The 19,892-nt window shown below is 40.5% G+C and overlaps 1 protein-coding gene across 1 annotated transcript; it reads left to right on the top strand.

The window, feature by feature from the left end:
• The first annotated feature begins 1,795 nt into the window (after positions 1–1,795).
• Positions 1,796–17,096, top strand: LOC110486304 (transcription factor MafK). The gene is made up of 3 exons (XM_021557790.3): positions 1,796–2,035; positions 12,341–12,418; positions 12,509–17,096. Exons 2-3 carry the CDS (start codon positions 12,374–12,376, stop codon positions 12,944–12,946), a joined length of 483 nt encoding a protein of 160 aa, XP_021413465.1. The 5' UTR covers positions 1,796–2,035; positions 12,341–12,373; the 3' UTR covers positions 12,947–17,096.
• Positions 17,097–19,892: the final 2,796 nt, after the last annotated feature.

Raw genomic sequence — 19,892 nt, 5'->3', positions numbered from 1 at the left:
CTATACACCAAGCCAAACAATCCCATGCCACAGTGCACATTCAATTATATTTTTAATTACAAGAATGCTCAGGGGGGGATTACAGACGCATATAAACTATTGCGAACATAACCTGATGTTAATTCTGTTGACAAGATGTGCTCTAATAAAGCAGGCTTGGGCATTGCTTTAGAATGAGAACCACCCATGACACAAACTTGAGTAATTACTCATCTCATAAGCTGCATTTGCTATCAACTTTAAATGTACTCTGCATGAGAGATCCCAGCACATCAATGTACAATTTAGTCCATATGCCTCTAATGAGGAAAACGCTCATGTGTTGAATCACCGATGGCAATGGTCATCCACAGAAATACAACCATAGACCAACTTCCTGGCTCTAGGCCCAGCTACAGTGGGTGAACTCTATGGGAGTTAGTCAGTTCCTTTGCTAGGAAATTAGTGGGAATCTTTTTCTTATAGTTTACAGTGTAATGGAGAGGTCCTCACTAAAGACATCCTGATTTGAACCAATTTATTAATGCATACTGTAGGAGCAAGTTGATTATTATATGAATATAATTTAGGAATTTACAACCCTTCTGTATAAATTTGACATTTTCCAATCTCAAACCTCTGCAGCACAGTCTATGGTTGCGTATACACAGGCAGCCATTGGGCTGTTTGTCCCACTTGTTGTTGATTCTTCACAAAAAAATACAGTTTTATATCTTTATGTTTGAAGCCTGAAATGTGGCAAAAGGTCACAAAGTTCAAGGGGGCCGAATAATTTCGCAAGGCACTTTAATTTAGTAATTCTCAAACCTCTGCAGCACAGTCTATAGTTGCGTTTACACAGGCAGCCCAATTCTGATATTTTGCCACTAAATGGACTTTTGACAGCCTTGAGGTGTATAAGCATTGCTTATCAACTCTGTGCTCAGTTTGAGGATGTTCAATGAGATGAGCCCTAGAGTTAGGCTGTTAATGTGTATCATGTACATACACATTTTAAACATGCAGTATTAAAATGAGTAAATCATTTTTGGAAGAATATTCGATCTTTCTGTTTAAAAAACAAACAAACATGCAGTCATACATACACAGTCTGGTCATACACCAGACTTGTTCTTGTAGACTTACAACAAGAACTGAGAAGCACACTGTGGGAGTCCTTAGTTGGAGGGATACTACTAGTTTATTTTTGGAGATGTGTCATGTTTTTTTCTAAAGCATTTCACCTAAGAGAATGTCTGTCACCCTTCTCAGACTATATATTGTCTTGCATGAGAATGGTCTTGGGGCAATAATGTAAGAGGTTAGTAAGAAGGCTGAATAAGCTAGTTTATAGTTGGGCTCAGAGCCTTCAACATTATGCAGCCTTTAATAAATGCAAAACTCAAAATAAATGTTGGAAGGACAGGACATTGGTAAAGACAGATGGCGCCTGTTCTTCTATTAACCAGCGAGGCAGTAACTTTAGGGTCAGATTACCTCAAAAAATGATAATTCTCTAATGTCAAATTATGAGAAAGTATATGGGATAGGGATTCTCTAATAGTTATTTTGTCACCAGAAAAACGAACATTGTGCAATCAGGTGCGCATGGAATTATTGAATCGGCCTATAAAAAGCTAAAACATGTGCTGACATTGTTTGTGAAGTATTAACAGACTATTTATAGTTGGATAGCCATCATTAGTATAATAATGATTTAATCTACACATTATCTCGCTAATTTTCCCTAAAGTATTCTCAAACTGCGTCAACAGTCTATTTCTAGCTTCCCCTAGTTTCCCGCCTCGTTCACGTCAGCAGAAAATTATTTTCATGAATGGAGGGGGCGGTCACGAGGAGTTGGTGACGTAAATACTTGCGGAAGCACGAAGTGGAATGTTGATACATTGTTGTTGTTGTTTTGTAGTTAATTTAGTACGTGGACACATTTCGGTTCGACTGCTGGACTACTTTCAGAATTGCGACAAGTAACTTCAACCCGTATAGGACGGAAACTTCACAAGCTTTACCGAACGAGAATATCCGCATTCACAAGGTGAGCGTAAGAGCGCTTTTCTGGGAGATGTTTTGACATTCCTCTCTAAAATTGCTGATGCTATCACGGTGACACATGCGTAAAATCGAATCTATCAACAAGTAAGATCAGGTTTAACTAAACATTTAATCGACATGTTATCAACGTACTTGGTACATGTTATTTAGGCCCATCTTAACAATTTGAAACAGTTTACAACGCCAGAAATTAACTTTTCACTCTTGAAGTTGTTAAAATGTAACAATTTAACAAATCGTGTTTTTCTGAATTTTTTTTTTATTCCATCTATTTACCCATCGTAATATTTTGAATGATAATGTTTTACTTCTGCCTCTTAATAACTTGAAAATGTGTAATATTTTCAGAGATCTATTACTGTATCCATATGGTTGTCCACAGCGCACGGTAGCCTACTTTTATGTTTACGATTGAAGGGAACACGTGGTTTGGGTTTTAGAATTCTGAGTCAAAGTGCACGGTGTGGGGATAGACCACCAGGAGGATAGTAAAGCGGATAAAAATAATGAAGACGGAGCCGAGTTATAAAACGTTGCCCCTGATTCAGACATGAGTAATAATACGTTTAGCTTGTTTTACTATATCAAGGCCCTTAAGTGTGTGGGCTACTGTAATTATCAGCAAGTATGGCAGTGTTAATTTTCCTTAAATATAGTATTTGCAGGCAAAGTTAGATTTATGTTCAGTTTATTTGAAGGAATCTGCAATGTACAGTGCCTTCAGAAAGTATTCACACCCTTGACTTTTTCCACATTTTGTTGTTACAGCCTGAATTTAAAATTAATTAAATTGAGATTTCACTGGTCTACTACACACAATTCCCCTTAATGTCAACGTGGAATTATGTTTGCGCTGCTAAGGTAAGCAATAGTATATTTTGGTAGACATATGCTACTCTTTGGTAAAAGGGGTACATTGGAATTAGTTTTATGTTTACAAGTTAACTAACTATTAGAAGCTGAAATGTCTTGTTATGGCATGCCTAAATACACTACATGACCAAAAGTATGTGGACATTTGCTCTTCGAACATCTCATTCCACAATCATGGGCATTAATATGGAGATGGTCCCCCTTTTGCTGCTATAACTGTCTCCACTCTTCCGGGAAGGCTTGCTTAAATACAGCCACAAGAGCATTAGTGAGGTGGGGCACTGATGTTGGGCAATTAGGCCTGACTCGCAGTCACCGTTTCAATTCATCCCAAAGGTGTTCGATGGGGTTGAAGTCAGGGCTCTGTGCAGGCCAGTCAAGTTCTTCCACACCGATCTCAACAAACCATTTCTGTATGGCCCTTGCTTTGTGCACGGGGGCATTGTCATGCTGAGACTGGAATTAGCATTTCATTTTTGTCACGCCAGGATAAGCCTGAAATGAAACACAGCCCTTATTTTAAGTGTTTCTAAAATCCCCTATGGGAAAAATGTATGGCGAAAAAAGGATTGGAACCATTTCCTTGTTTGACCGCTGGCCTTTATGGGAATTATAACTCATGCTGTGGTACTCTATAGTGTTTAACATGATTTTTGAATGACTACTTAATCGCTGCACCCCACACATACAAGACCAGGGAGGTTTTCCAATTTGTAGGGCACCTATTTGTAGATGGGTAAAAATAAAATAAAAATAGATGTTAAAAATAACTTTGAGCATAGTAAAGTGATTAAATACACTTTTGATGGTGTATCAATACACCCAGTCACTACAAAGATACAGATGTCCTTCCTAACGCTGCTAAAACACAGGGCCAAATCTACACTGGAGTTGCTTACCAATAAGACAGTGAATGTTCCTGAGTAGCAGAGTTACAGTTTGACTTGAATCTACTTGAAAGCCTATGGCAAGACCTGAAAATGGTTATCTAGCAATTTGCCAGAGCTTGAAGCATTTTGAGAAGATTAATAGGAAAATGTTGCACAATTCAAGTGTGGAAAGCTCTCAAGCTGTGTTCACATTGGCAGTTTGAAGTCTCAAATCCTATTTATTTGCATATCTGATTCAAATCTGTTATTCTTCCTGCAGTCTGAACTCCACATGGAGTCGGATATTTCAAGCCACCTTCGTAGCTGGTTTGAAGTCCGATACAAATCTGATTTGTGGCCATGTGACTTGTCTGAATGGTCATATCATGTTGCTTGCGAGCTACTCTGTTGACAGTTTGACAAGAACATGTGGTAGCTAATTAGCTTGTTAATTGTTTACAAACAAATTAGTGAATGTGCTAAACAGCTACCTAGCTAGCTAGTTGACTGCCTTGGCTAGCCAAAAAGGACTTATTTTGAAAGTTGGGCCATCCTATCCTTTTGAGGATTTGTGTTCTTACACTGATTTTTAACATTCAAGCAACTGGGAAACATCCATGGCAGGCATTTTCACCTTAGCTTACTACATAACTTCAGAGTGATGGGAAGCCCGAGCGCCACCATCAATCAGCCTACACCACCATGCACACACCCATCGGGAGTATAACAACAAACGTAGCCATGTCAGCAAATGACTGCTGTCTGAACACAACTGATTTGAGCGTTAAAGCCTGCAGTGTGAACAAGGCTTTAGAGACTTACCCAGAAAGACACAGCTGTAATTTCTGCCTAAGGTGATTTGACAAAGTATTTACTCAGGAGTGTGAATACTTACAGTGCCAGTCAAAAGTTGGAACACACCTACTCATTCAAGGAAGAAGGTGTGTCCCAACTTTTGACTGGTACTGTATGTATATGAGATATTTCATTTTCAATGAATTAGCAAAAATGTCTAAAAACATGTTTTTACTATACCATTGTGGGCTACTGTATGTAAATGGTTGAGAAAAATCTAATCCATTTTGAACTCCGGCTGTAAGACAACAATATTTGTGGAATAAGTCAAGGGGTATGAATACTTTCTGAAGGCTAGTGTCTAGTGTGGTGCTGTGTCCTATTGAATACTACTGTAGACATTCCCAAAGACATTGTTAGTGCTGTATCAGTGATTTCGTTCTTTATCCTATACCCTGGTTTGACAGTAGAGAGAGAGGAGAGTGCCATAGTCGGCCCTGGTTCAGCAGAATCTCGTTTGGAAGCCGCAGTGTCGCAGGCCAATATGAAATTGAATCTACGGGCCTGCCGTCAAAGCAAGAATATTTAGATGACACACACACAAAAAGCTTGTTGCTACGCCGACCTTTGTCTCTGCCTCTGTCCAGTTGCCCAGCTTTATAGAATAAACAAAGATAAATCCTTATCAATTTCATATTTTGGTGCTGACTGTATGTCTCCAGACCGGGATCATATTCTTGGACATTTGACCTTTACTGTCATTGTGATTTATATGGAAAATATGAGAGGAGTCCTTTCTCATCCAAAACTTTCCACAGTGTATGAGGGCCTTGAAATCTCTTCTAAGAGGCTGCCTATGTACTGAGTCACTGTTGATGAGGTATATGTGGTGGGGGTGACCTCCCACACCAAGTGCATCATATCCATGCTCTGTCATGAGGTTAACATGTGGCTTGGTTCCCAATGTGATGTCTGGAGGAGAGAGAGGGTTTATCATCTTCTACTCTCTCACTTCCCTACCCAATATGATGTATACATGCTCATAATGGTTAATGATGCCCACAGTTTCAATAGTATTGAGTGTTCTGTGAGTTCTCTGTACTCATTGTGGGTTTTGCAGTGTGTTGTGAAAGTGAAATGACTGTGGTTAGTGAAACGGTATGACTCAAAAGGAAACCCGAGTCAGATATTTTTTATGTGTAAACTTCCTTTTTTAACTGTGGAACTTAATTTCCTTACTATGTGTTCTGATCATTTATTTCTAGAGACAAAGACCATGTCATAAGAATTACACAGACATGACAGATGACAAATATTTACAGTACTGTATTACATGTACAGATTAACAGTCACATTTACAAGTTTACACTGAAGCATGGAGAGATATACATTGGCATCTCTCCACAAGTGCCCCGTAGGTGCCTGTGTTGTACCAACCACCAGGATCTGCACCCAGCCCATTCCCGCTTTTCTGGATGACTTCCTGGATCTCAGACCAATGCTCTCACTACACAGTGGTCTGGGGGCGTGGAGGGATCGTCTCGAGTAAAGTGCCTTGTTTTTGTAACATTGGTATTAGGTGGTATACAGTAAACAATGAGAAATGTCTGGAACTTTCTCACTTTTACATCTGAGAACTTGGGTACTCAGACTGAATAAGAATATTAACAACTTAATGGATTGGATTAATGACTGTCGTTTTTCTCCTGCTGATGTAATCTCAAGTCTCTTGTGTTAACAAGTACTGAAGCCCTTTGTTATTTGAAGTTGGAAAATGTAATAGTGATTTGTTTTCTCATTGATCTTCATTGTTATTCAATGTGTACTATGGAATGGCTTTAGTTAGGTAATAACTGGACAGATTTGTCCTTGCTGTGTGTGTATTTGACATTCTTTTGAATCCCTATGTCCCCAGCTGGAATGTCGCTTCACTCAGATATCTACCTCTCCTCCCTTTTCCGCAAAAAAGTTCTGGCGGTTATGCCAGCCGTTTCCTGTACTTTTCCTTCTGCCCTGCGAAACAACGTGATTTTCCAGGAAACTTCAGTTTGGGAGGGTGTGATTCCCTGCCGGTCGTCCTAGTTCCTACCAGTAAACAGCATGACTCATGGCTCGGCTATGCTCTCCATTTCCTTTACATAACATCTCTCCAAATGTGCTGCGCTGGAGTGCAGAGCAGAGTGCACCACCACAGCATAGTCTGAAGGAAGGCTCTCTCTTCCCCAACTCTCTGAGAAAACAGAGGAGACATTCTGAACAGAAGGGAGCTCCATCAAGCTCTCTCTCCTCTCTGAGGAACCCAAACTCCAAAACTAATAGAAAAGAGAAGGAAAACAAGCAGCCAAGACAAGCCAACACTTCATCTGTCACTAGGACCTGAGCACTCAGCTCTTTGATGTGCTGTTTATTTTAGCGAAAAGTCAGGCCCCAGAGCAGTACCTGTCATAAACCAAGCACACAGACTTGAATTTGAGCTTATGTCTGAATGACAAAAACTAAATGGAGTCACATTTCACACATTGTTTCTGGACTAATACCATAACATGCCTGCAGCTTATTGGTTTGTTTTTCTAGCCAGGTCACGATCAGTGCTTAAACGGCAGTTATTTGTCCATTATTAATGGTTACTCTCTGGGCTGATACTGTGGTGCTGATTTAATATCCAGTAAAACTCATTCTAGAGAATTTTAGCAAAGCTATAGCCCTAGTTCTTGGCTCAAGCTTTAAGCAAGTCATTCATGTCAATTACACTGAATGACAAAACAACAAACTATGACAAAGGTTATGTTCACTTTTTCCAACAGAGTTCAATTGGGCAGAGAACAGTGATTATTACCGGTGGGCTGCATCCGGAGCCTACAGTAATGTTGTCAGTTGGACTTGTGTGCTTTGATACGATGAGTAATTTCCTCATGATCTGGACTACGTGAGCTGATGAAATATGGTGCTGAAATCATCAGGCCTTTCCCGTGGCCAGAAAATACTTCATTTTTTCCATCTGTTTAACCACCACCTTGTGTGTAAATGCTCCCTTGCTCACCATGGAACCTTAAGTGTTGTCAAACTAAGTTATTTATTTTAATTTAATTTTTTATTTCACCTTTATTTAACCAGGTAGGCCAGTTGAGAACAAGTTCTCATTTACAACTGCGACCTGTCCAAGATAAAGCAAAGCAGTGCGACACAAACAACAACACAGAGTTACACATGGAATAAACAAACGTACAGTCAATAACACAATTGAAACATCTATATACAGTGTGTGCAAATGAGATACGATTAGGGAGTTAAGGCAATAAATAGGCCGTAGTGGCGAAGTAATTACAATTTAGCAATTAAACACTGGAGTGATAGATGTGCAGAAGATGAATGTGCAAGTAGAGAAACTGGGGTGCAAAGGAGCAAAAAAATAAATAACAATATGGGGATGAGGTAGTTGGATGTACAATGCTCCGTGAGCTGCTCTGACAGCTTATGTTTAAAGTTCGTGAAGGAGATATGAGTCTCCAGCTTCGGGGATGTTTGAATTTTTTCCCAGTCATTGGCAGCAGAGAACTGGAAGGAAAGGTGGCCAAAGGAGGAATAGACTTTGGGGGTGACCAGTGAAATATACCTGCTGGAGCACGTGCTGCTACGGTGACCTGTGAGCTGAGATATGGCGGGGCTTTACCTAGCAAAGACTTATAGATGACCTGGAGCCAGTGGGTTTGGTGACGAATATGAAGCGAGGGCCAGCCAACGAGAGCATACAGGTCAACTGATGCTTTGTTGCAAAATAGGAAGCCGATTTCTAGATTTAATTTTGGATTGGAGATGCTTAATATGAGTCTGGAAGGAGAGTTTACAGTCTAACCAGACACCTAGGTATTTGTAATTGTCCACATATTCTAAGTCCGAACTGTCCAGAATAGTGATGCTGGATGGGCGGGCAGGTGCGGGCAGCGATCGGTTGAAGAGCATGCATTTAGTTTAAGAGCAGTCGGGGACCACGGAAGGAGAGTTGTATCGCATTGAAGCTCGTCTGGAGGTTAGTTAACACAGTGTCCACAGAAGGGCCAGAAGTATACAGAATGGTGTAGTATGCATAAAGGTGGATCAGAGAATCCCCAGCAGCAAGAGCGACATCATTAATGTATACAGAGAAAAGATTTGGCCCGGGAATTGAACCCTGTGGCATCCCCATAGACTGCCAGAGGTCCGGACAACAAGCCCTGTGATTTTGACACACTGAACTCTGTCTGAGAAGTAGTTGGTGAACCAGGCGAGGCAGTCATTTGAGAAACCAAGGCTATTGAGTCTGCCGATAAGAATGTGGTGATTGACCGAGTCGAAAGCCTTGGCCAGGTCGATGAATACGGCTGCACAGTATTGTCTTTTATCGATGGCGGTTATGATATCGTTTAGGACCTTGAGCGTGGCCGAGGTGCACCCATGACCAGCTCGGAAACCAGATTGCATAGCGGAGATTCGGGATTCCCAGATTGGGATTTGAAATGATCAGTGATTTGTTTGTTAACTTGGCTTTCAAAGACCTTAGAAAGGCAGGGTGGGATAGATATAGGTCCGTAACAGTTTGGGTCTAGAGTGTCTCCCTCTTTTGAAGAGGGGGATGACCGCGGCAGCTTTCCAATCTTTGTGGATCTCAGACGATACGAAGGAGAGGTTGAACAGGCTAATAATAGGGGTTGCAACAATTGCGGCGGATAATGTTTTAGAAAGAGAGGGTCCAGATTGTCTAGCCCAGTTGATTTGTAGGGGTCCAGGTTTTGCAACTCTTTCAGAACATCAGCTATCTGGATTTGGGTGAAGGAGAAATGGTGGAGGTTTGTGCAAGTTGCTGTGGGGGGTGTAGGGCTGTTGACTGGGGTAAGGGTAGCCAGGTGGAAAGCATGGCCAGCCGTAGAAAAATGCTTATTGAAATTCTCAATTATCGTGGATTTATCGATGGTGACGGTGTTCCCTAGCCTCGGTGTAGTGGGCAACTGTGAGGAGGTGTTCTTATTCTCCGTTGACTTTAGTGTCCCAGAACTTTTTGGAGTTTGTGCTACAGGATGCAGATTAGGGATAGTCCTACTCTGTATCCCTGTTAGTCGTCAACACTTGATTCATTCTGGCTGTTGTTAGACTTAGATATGAGACGCATCTGAATTCCAGACTGTTATAAGATTTTACAGCGACGTCTTTACATCTGAGTAGACTAAGCCCTCCTCTTAGAGATGGGTGCATTACACAGGATATATTCTGAATACATTTATCCTCCCAATTGAAACTTGTGGCCTCTTTCCTTTGTGTTTGTGTGTGTGCTCAGTCAGGAATGTGGTTATGTTATCCACACTTCAGCCACCTTCTATGGCTTTACTTTGAGGTCTTCTCCGACATGAGTAGAAGCACTCAAAAAGGTGAAAAGGGAAATCGTTTTCGGGTGGATCGTCAAATGTGCACAGTCGGTACTGAATTGTAAAATGTGCCTGTTGCTCACCTTGAAAGGATCAAAACAGAGATTTGGTCTTTAGACATTACTGCTCTTTTCCTCTCTGGAAGAAGGAAAGCAGCAAAGTGGGACCTTAAGAGCTCGACCTAGTGCCATTTGCAACAACGGAGAGGAGCACATGCAGAAGGAATTTGAAGGAAACAACGTGGCCTGAGCTGTAAAGCCTGAGCACCCCGTGTATGGAGAGGAAGGCTTTTTTCCATCCCATTTCATGATATTCAAGTCTCACGGAATATTACCCAGGGTCTCCCCCCTGATGCAACAGTTCAAAACAGGCTCTTTCAGCCAACTTGCTGGAAAGTTGTCTTACATTTTTGGCTGGCCGTGCAGTGCTTGATTCAAAGTTGCATACATGTGCCAAAATAAGGCAATGCTGTATGCTTTTCTCTACTCTTTTTCCTATAGTTAAGTTGAAAACCCAAGTGAATTTCAAATAAGGTTCAAAGGGGATGGCCAAAACAAGTACCAGACGTGATGGTTCACCAAACATGTTTTCATGTGGTTCTTAAATCCACACAAAACAGAAGAATATATTGGTTCATTTTCCAAGTTAGGATTGTGTGTGTCCTCTCTCCACATTCATGTATCCCTTCATTACAGAAACATGCGGCCAGGCATAGGCTGTACCTCCGGTGTGGTTTTACAAAAGACAAAACAGATGGCTGACTAAGAACTTATTAGTGATCTGTTTTGCTTCAGTGCCAAAGCCGGTGAACCTTCCATTATCATCAGACCAATCATTTGGCATTCTGCCCCTTTCCACTTAGGAGCTCTGACTAAGACTTTCGATGCAAGAACAGTATTTCTATTGTAGATACAGTGCAACCACTTCAGCTCTTCAACACAAGGTCAACCCAGCAACAGCTGTCAGAAACTGCTGTGGTCAGCGATCTATATTTATTTCCAGGGGCATGAGATGAACTTCCCTAAAGGAATAGTCATTAAAACCTCACCCTTTCGGTTGTTGTATCTTGTTCGAGAAAGTGCAGCTCAAAGCGCTGGATGGAATATTTGGCCTAAATTGTTTAGCTGGCAGAATTTTGCGTCAGCAGCACAGTGAGCTAAATATACCCAGCAGTGTTAAATAAGGGCATGTAGCAGCTCAGGAAAGCCCAGTGTAATACGAGCCAGACGAGCAGACACAAGTCCGAAACCAAATAGAGTACATTGTCTCACTACAAAAATACACCCATGACTGGAAGGGAAACTATTCCTCTGTGACATGCGATCTTCCGGAATTTCCCACATATCTACAGGACTGTAAAGTTCAGTATGACCATAAATGTAAGCTTGTGTTTGTTGGGTAGTTTTACTGTTGACATAGGCATTTGTTCTGTGTTATAAAGAGGAAACTCATACGGGTCAATGTAGGCCATGTTAGGTTAAATAGTACTGTAGCTTAAAAGAGACTATGCATTAGGTCTGAGGGAAGTGGAAAATAGGGAGCCAATGTTCAGAGTTTATGAGACTGCTATTGTACACACTCCCTAAACTATTGGTGATCCTCACTTAGTTCTTCAAGCTGACCTGCCCGTGTAATGTCTACCATGTGTATGACAGGGTTATGAATGAGACTTGTTTACTCTTTGGCTGACCATGTGACTATACTCCCAAACCCATTTTCACAGTGTTTCCATGGCAGCCATCGCCTAGGGAGCAAGTCAGGGTGCTGAAATGGAGCCTTGGGAGAATGTAGGCCTTTATTCACAGTCAGGCACACAGCAGTCTCTCTCGTTTTGGCCATGGCAGCAGTCTTAAAGGCATGTGTTTCACTGTAGTGTTCAGATAGGCTTTTTTCCAAAAACAATTTTGACCAAAATAGGCCATGCCCAGTTTCTAAGCAGAGGGCTCAGACAAGCTGTGTGGTGAGAGCTGACCTGTTTCTATTCTTGCGGTCTTGCTATGGTCTAGTGAACTACATTGTGAGGGCCCTCCCTACAGCAGCAAGTAAACAGGTTTGCCCAACAGTCTGTGTATTCATTATCATCTTTCAGTGTGATGCTGACCTCTGCTGGCAGTCTCTGTTACTAGAAAATCCACTGAGCTGGTTGCAGATGAAGTAACTAACTCATGAATGTTGTTGTGGGATCTCATCAATAGAGTTCTTGGGAAAGGGGAGTGGCTTCTTAGGATGGCTGTATCTGAACTTGGCTACACGCATAACACTTTAATTTCACAACGAATACACTACATTATGCCTACAAATATATTTGAATACATTTTTTTTTATTTCAATCACAATTTCCCCTTTGTTTTGCAGTGTGACGTCTGTGGGATTCTGGCCAGTTTATGCATGCAGGGTATGACGACTCAGTTTAAAGGAAACAAGACTTTAAAGGTAATTTTGTATTTGTACACTGTATCTTTTAATGTGAATGATGAGTTCAGGAAAGGTCCAGAATCTCATCAATGGCTGTCTCTGTTGCAGGTTAAGAAGGAGGTGGGTGAGAATGCTCCGGCCCTCTGTGATGACGAGCTGGTGGCCATGTCGGTGCGTGAGCTCAACACACACCTGCGTGGGCTGACCAAGGAGGATGTGGTGCGGCTGAAGCAGCGGCGGAGGACCCTGAAGAACCGGGGCTACGCCGCCAGCTGCCGCATCAAGCGGGTCACCCAGAAGGAGGAGCTGGAGAGGCAGAAGCAGGATCTGCAACAGGAGGTAGACAAGCTGGCCCGGGAGAACGCCAGCATGAGGCTGGAGCTGGACGCCCTGCGCGCCAAGTATGAGGCCCTGCAGTGCTTTGCCCGGACTGTCACCTGCGGGCCTCTCTCACCAGGCAAGGTGGCCACCACCAGTGTCATCACCATCATCAAGTCTACAAACAACCACAACTCCAGCCCAACCTCCTTCTCAGCTCCCTCCTAGTTGTGACAGAACTGAGCTCTCGTCTCCCCGTCCTTACCTGTTTCGACCCGATCCAGCCTGAAACCAATTGCACCTGACCCATGCTGAGAGGAAGCTCAGTAATTAGACTGAGGGAAGGGGGTGGGGTGGCCACTAGCTCTGTGTGATGATAACAACATGATGCTGCATTCATTCTCTACTCTCTTTCTCTCACATATTGTACACAATCTACATTGTCTGTGCACTGTGCTACAACCGCCCCAGCACCGGCCGGGCATTGGGCCTCTCTGACCCTCTCTCCTTGACTGATGGCAGAGATTAGCTCATACTACAGTGTGAGTGGATACTTGATATTATACCCCGCGATGGCAGCACTGGTCTGAGACAGCTCTGATGCCTGTGGTATCTTGCATTTACAGAGTATAAAGTAATATATATTATTGTAATAATTACCGTATTAATACATTATAAACATTTAAAATAACAAACAAACAAATGCTGATCTAAGCCTAAAAGCCTTCTTTCTTCTGTATATGAAAGCATATACTAATGTCACAATGAAAATTGAGGCATTGAAGCTTTTGCCTTAAACTGATCTCGGAATGATCTCTCAGTAATATTCATTTTTTTTGTCACTCTCATAAAGTATGTTCAATATTTTAAGCTTTAATATTTCCAATTTCAAGGGCAGCTTGAAAACTGACCAAGCATGTTTAGCTGGATGAACCAGGCCCTTTTGACATTGGAAAACTTTATCTGGTTTAGACTGTAGATTAGACTTGCAGGTATATAGCATTATAGCATAGCCTACATAAAAGAATACAAACATACTCATGGGTTATCCTCCTTACAGCTGTGAGGAACTAAATCTACAGTACAAGTCAAATACAAATTAGGCTACATCCGACAAATGACAGATCATTGAACGGCACTTACTATTAAACTGTTAGATCGCGGTGTAAAAGTACCAACCTCACTTGGTTTGCAAATGTTAAATCATATAGCTGCAAATTTACACCTAAAATCATAGGACACCTGAAGCATCTTTTTGGGAAATACCGCAGTCCATTCGTGTATTACTTTAGCAATGGGAGATTGTATGATGCTGATCATAGTTTGTGGTCTATCCCAGAATTGCTAAAGTTGCAGCTAGTTTATAACTATTGCCAAGGGTGGCATATTTATTTTATGATAATAAGACAAGCACTTACCTACGATCTTTTGCCTCTGAACTTTCCTCCCCATGCTATGCCATATTTCATGGTAGGTAATCCATATTGGATGTAGTGATAATGGGAGCTGCCTTGACAAAATGAAATGCAATTCAATGAATTCCTGTATATTACAGACTTAAGCTAGACCCTCTATTTTAGTTTCAATGCAAGATAAGGAAAATGGAAGATCAACTGCCTCCTGTCACTTTACATTGAGAACTCTGCCCTCTTAGAAATCATTCCTACTGTTGGATTGTCTGAAAGTGCTGCTGCCGGTGTTGGTAACTCTCTGAAACAGTAGACATTGAACACAAGTGCTTTCGACACAGACTCTTGGGTAAGAGGAATCCCGGCATAAAACTCAAGAGAAAAAAAACTCTAGGAATGGTGTCACGACCAAATCCAAGTGTTACCCATAAACAAGCACAGGTTAAGTATGCTTTTTGAAGGGTCTAAGTTTCAGTTCTAGATAATTATCTAGAATCTATAGTTTTTGCATTTCAGCCCTTATCGAAGTTAGTCACGAGTGAAGTCTAGAGTTGGCTCTTGTCAAGGTTTTCTCTTACCCTAGTGTACATGATTTTTCCTCTTCCCCTGTTTCTTAGCTGTAAAGATCACGAAGGGGGACTTTGCTGCTGCATGGCCCTCTGCTATTTCAGGCAGGGCCATTGCTGTGCTCTTATCATTCTCATCTTGTGTTTTCATTTGGTATATTTGTTATTACACTTTAATTCCCATGTCTTTTATATATGTGTGTGTATTTTTCTATAATTGTTGCTTTATTATAGGTATATTAAATACCTGGGAGTGGTGTGATCTTGTAATCGTCCCCTGACGTAAAATTATTCTTATTTTCTGGCCTATCTCAGCAGGATAGTTCAATTATTATCTATAGCATCGATTAAATCATAAGGAATCTATTCTGCTGACTTTATAGTTGTATTTGTGTCTTCTTAATGTCAGTTCATAAATATTACCTGCAAACTACCCTCGGCTAGTCTGCAAATTAGGCTGTCTGTGTTTACAGTCATGCCTGTTTTAGAGTAGGTGGATTGGGTATATTTTGATAGGAAAGACTTACTTTGGTAGCTAATTGCCATATGCCCACATGCTATTATAAGGAAGATACGTTTGTATCACATTGCTAAACTCCAAGACTTTCGAAGTTTGAGTTGATGCTTTTGTGACAGCTATGAAACAGATACAAGTATTACAATTTGGAGGAGAATATACAGCAGAATGCAAGTTATGAAATTACAGGTGAGGTGAAAACACTTGAATTATTTAGCACCCTTTTCTGAGCTTTACAGTGACCTCTGCTGGTACATGCTGTGAATAAGCACATTATTATTGATCAAATTGTTTTGGAGACTTTTGCAGTCCACTTGCATATCAATTTATAAAACTTTTATGCGTTAGTTATTGCTTTCAATTTCATTCAATTCTGTTCTAAACAAAGCCACAATACTGTCTGACTCAAATTTGAGTGCAAACATATACTTTTGTGTCAAAATAAACATCTAACGAAGTAGATGCATTTCTATGTGCCCCAAGCTGCATTTCCCTCCATAGTTGTATTGAAACTCACTAAAGATTCATACACATCTACACATGGCTCTGCCAGTTGAAGATGGAGTATGGAAGCACGAGTAGTTATGCTCTTCCTGCACAGCAGGTGGCTGTGTTATCCCTCAGTACCCTCGATCTAGAAATAAAGAACCTTGCTCCTAGAGTTGGATTGAACATTGACTACGGCAAATTCATATGCACAGGGCACTGTAATGGAACTGCTAGCAACTAGAGGGCAATGTAAATAAGATGCATTTCTGCCATGGTTGATTGCATCTTTTCTGATATGAGCCATTATAATGCAACGGTAAGAAATTGGATAGATAGTTCAGAAACCAAGTGGGCACTTTTTTAAATGTTTATCTTGTACGTTTTGCTATATGTTGCCTTTTAGGCTGCCGCGGTTAAATGATTGTATATTCTTCACCTGATTTATGTCTACATTATGTTTTATGTAGGCCTACATATCTTTCCTATATTTGCTCTGTCAGTCCTACAAGCTATTTGCCATAAACGCACACAGAACATATGTGTTACATGTCCTATGTTCAGCAGATGTACTTATAAATTGGTAAAACCGTTCCATGACTGCTCCAAAGTAGTCCTTTGTATACGTCAACATTCAAATGAGTAAACAAGGTGGTGGTGGGTGAAAGAATAAGAGTTGTAATACAATCGATGTTACGCTTTCACGGCAGGGTAGCCTAATGGTTAGAGCGTTGTACTAGTAACCGGAAGGTTGCAAGTTCAAACCCCTGAGCTGACAAGGGACAAATCTGTCGTTCTGCCCCTGAACAGGCAGTTAACCCACTGTTCCTAGGCCATCATTGAAAATACGAATTTGTTCTTAACTGACTTGCCTAGTTAAATAAAGGTAAAATAAATAAAATAAACTCACCATGTTCCACTTTGTATCACACAATTGTATGTTAACTATAAACAAAAAAAGTTATCGTGTGGACTTTCACAGTGAATGGGATCTCAAGTTTTAATGCACAGCCACAACGACACTAAATCAGATGGTAATTTGTCTAGTTTGTGGTAGTTAATGAGGCATGAAGATAGTTATATTATGCTGATGATGAGTGTAAATAAAATAATGAGGCCGCACTTTGAAGAGAAACCATACCATTTGGGACCTTTCATTACTCTGCTAACTAGTATGTATTTTATTTGAACTTCAATATTTATTTGATTGATTTTCTGTAAATTGTATTTTCAACATCTAAATTATTTGATTTACATTCATTTATTTACTTGTTGCATTTAATGAAATACCCTCCTGTACAAATAGAATAATTTTTGTTTCTGTTTCGATTGAAAACAAGGAGGTAAATTATTCCTGTAAATGTCTGTTTTTGTACTTTTAAATAAAGCTTTTTTTCTCATTTTTATGGGTCTGTTAACTCCTTGAATGATTTCAAACACTGTAAATCAAATCAAATCAAATTTTATTTGTCACATACACATGGTTAGCAGATGTTAATGCGAGTGTAGCGAAATGCTTGTGCTTCTAGTTCCGACAATGCAGTAATAACCAACAAGTAATCTAACTAACAATTCCAAAACTACTGTCTTATACACAGTGTAAGGGGATAAAGAATATGTACATAAGGATATATGAATGAGTGATGGGACAGAGCAGCATAGGCAGGATACAGTAGATGGTATCGAGTACAGTATATACAGTGCCTTGCGAAAGTATTCGGCCCCCTTGAACTTTGCGACCTTTTGCCACATTTCAGGCTTCAAACATAAAGATATAAAACTGTATTTTTTTGTGAAGAATCAACAACAAGTGGTACACAATCATGAAGTGGAACAACATTTATTGGATATTTCAAACTTTTTTAACAAATCAAAAACTGAAAAATTGGGCGTGCAAAATTATTCAGCCCCCTTAAATTAATACTTTGTAGCGCCACCTTTTGCTGCGATTACAGCTGTAAGTCGCTTGGGGTATGTCTCTATCAGTTTTGCACATCGAGAGACTGACATTTTTTCCCATTCCTCCTTGCAAAACAGCTCGAGCTCAGTGAGGTTGGATGGAGAGCATTTGTGAACAGCAGTTTTCAGTTCTTTCCACAGATTCTCGATTGGATTCAGGTCTGGACTTTGACTTGGCCATTCTAACACCTGGATATGTTTATTTTTGAACCATTCCATTGTAGATTTTGCTTTATGTTTTGGATCAGTCATGTTGGAAGACAAATCTCCGTCCCAGTCTCAGGTCTTTTGCAGACTCCATCAGGCTTTCAAACAACAAAACAACAACAACAATGTATCAACATTCCACTTCGTGCTTCCGCAAGTATTTACGTCACCAACTCCTCGTGACCGCCCCCTCCATTCATGAAAATAACTTTCTGCTGACGTGACGAGGCGGGAAACTAGGGGAAGCTAGAAATAGACTGTTGACGCAGTTTGAGAATACTTTAGGGAAAATTAGCGAGATAATGTGTAGATTAAATCATTATTATACAAATGATGGCTATCCAACTATAAATAGTCTGTTAATACTTCACAAACAATGTCAGCACATGTTTTAGCTTTTTATAGGCCGATTCAATAATTCCATGCGCACCTGATTGCACAATGTTCGTTTTTCTGGTGACAAAATAACTATTAGAGAATCCCTATCCCATATACTTAGAGAATTATCATTTTTTTTAGGTAATCTGACCCTAAAGTTACTGCCTCGCTGGTTAATAGAAGAACAGGCGCCATCTGTCTTTACCAATGTCCTGTCCTTCCAACATTTATTTTGAGTTTTGCATTTATTAAAGGCTGCATAATGTTGAAGGCTCTGAGCCCAACTATAAGCTAGCTTATTCAGCCTTCTTACTAACCTCTTACATTATTGCCCCAAGACCATTCTCATGCAAGACAATATATAGTCTGAGAAGGGTGACAGACATTCTCTTAGGTGAAATGCTTTAGAAAAAAACATGACACATCTCCAAAAATAAACTAGTAGTATCCCTCCAACTAAGGACTCCCACAGTGTGCTTCTCAGTTCTTGTTGTAAGTCTACAAGAACAAGTCTGGTCATACACTGCATGTTTGTTTGTTTTTTAAACAGAAAGATCAAATATTCTTCCAAAAATGATTTACTCATTTTAATACTGCATGTTTAAAATGTGTATGTACATGATACACATTAACAGCCTAACTCTAGGGCTCATCTCATTGAACATCCTCAAACTGAGCACAGAGTTGATAAGCAATGCTTATACACCTCAAGGCTGTCAAAAGTCCATTTAGTGGCAAAATATCAGAATTGGGCTGCCTGTGTAAACGCAACTATAGACTGTGCTGCAGAGGTTTGAGATTGGAAAATGTCAAATTTATACAGAAGGGTTGAAAATTACTAAATTACAGTGCCTTGCGAAAGTATTCGGCCCCCTTGAACTTTGTGACCTTTTGCCACATTTCAGGCTTCAAACATAAAGATATAAAACTGTATTTTTTTGTGAAGAATCAACAACAAGTGGGACACAATCATGAAGTGGAACGACATTTATTGGATATTTCAAACTTTTTTAACAAATCAAAAACTGAAAAATTGGGCGTGCAAAATTATTCAGCCCCCTTAAGTTAATACTTTGTAGCGTCACCTTTTGCTGCGATTACAGCTGTAAATCGCTTGGGGTATGTCTCTATCAGTTTTGCACATCGAGAGACTGACATTTTTTCCCATTCCTCCTTGCAAAACAGCTCGAGCTCAGTGAGGTTGGATGGAGAGCATTTGTGAACAGCAGTTTTCAGTTCTTTCCACAGATTCTCGATTGGATTCAGGTCTGGACTTTGACTTGGCCATTCTAACACCTGGATATGTTTATTTTTGAACCATTCCATTGTAGATTTTGCTTTATGTTTTGGATCATTGTCTTGTTGGAAGACAAATCTCCGTCCCAGTCTCAGGTCTTTTGCAGACTCCATCAGGTTTTCTTCCAGAATGGTCCTGTATTTGGCTCCATCCATCTTCCCATCAATTTTAACCATCTTCCCTGTCCCTGCTGAAGAAAAGCAGGCCCAAACCATGATGCTGCCACCACCATGTTTGACAGTGGGGATGGTGTGTTCAGCTGTGTTGCTTTTAGGCCAAACATAACGTTTTGCATTGTTGCCAAAAAGTTCAATTTTGGTTTCATCTGACCAGAGCACCTTCTTCCACATGTTTG

The sequence above is a fragment of the Oncorhynchus mykiss genome, chromosome 13 (genome assembly GCF_057628025.1).
Source record: "Oncorhynchus mykiss isolate SJ-2025 chromosome 13, ASM5762802v1, whole genome shotgun sequence".
Lineage (NCBI taxonomy): Eukaryota > Metazoa > Chordata > Actinopteri > Salmoniformes > Salmonidae > Oncorhynchus > Oncorhynchus mykiss.
This window is presented reverse-complemented; position numbering and strand designations above follow the sequence as displayed.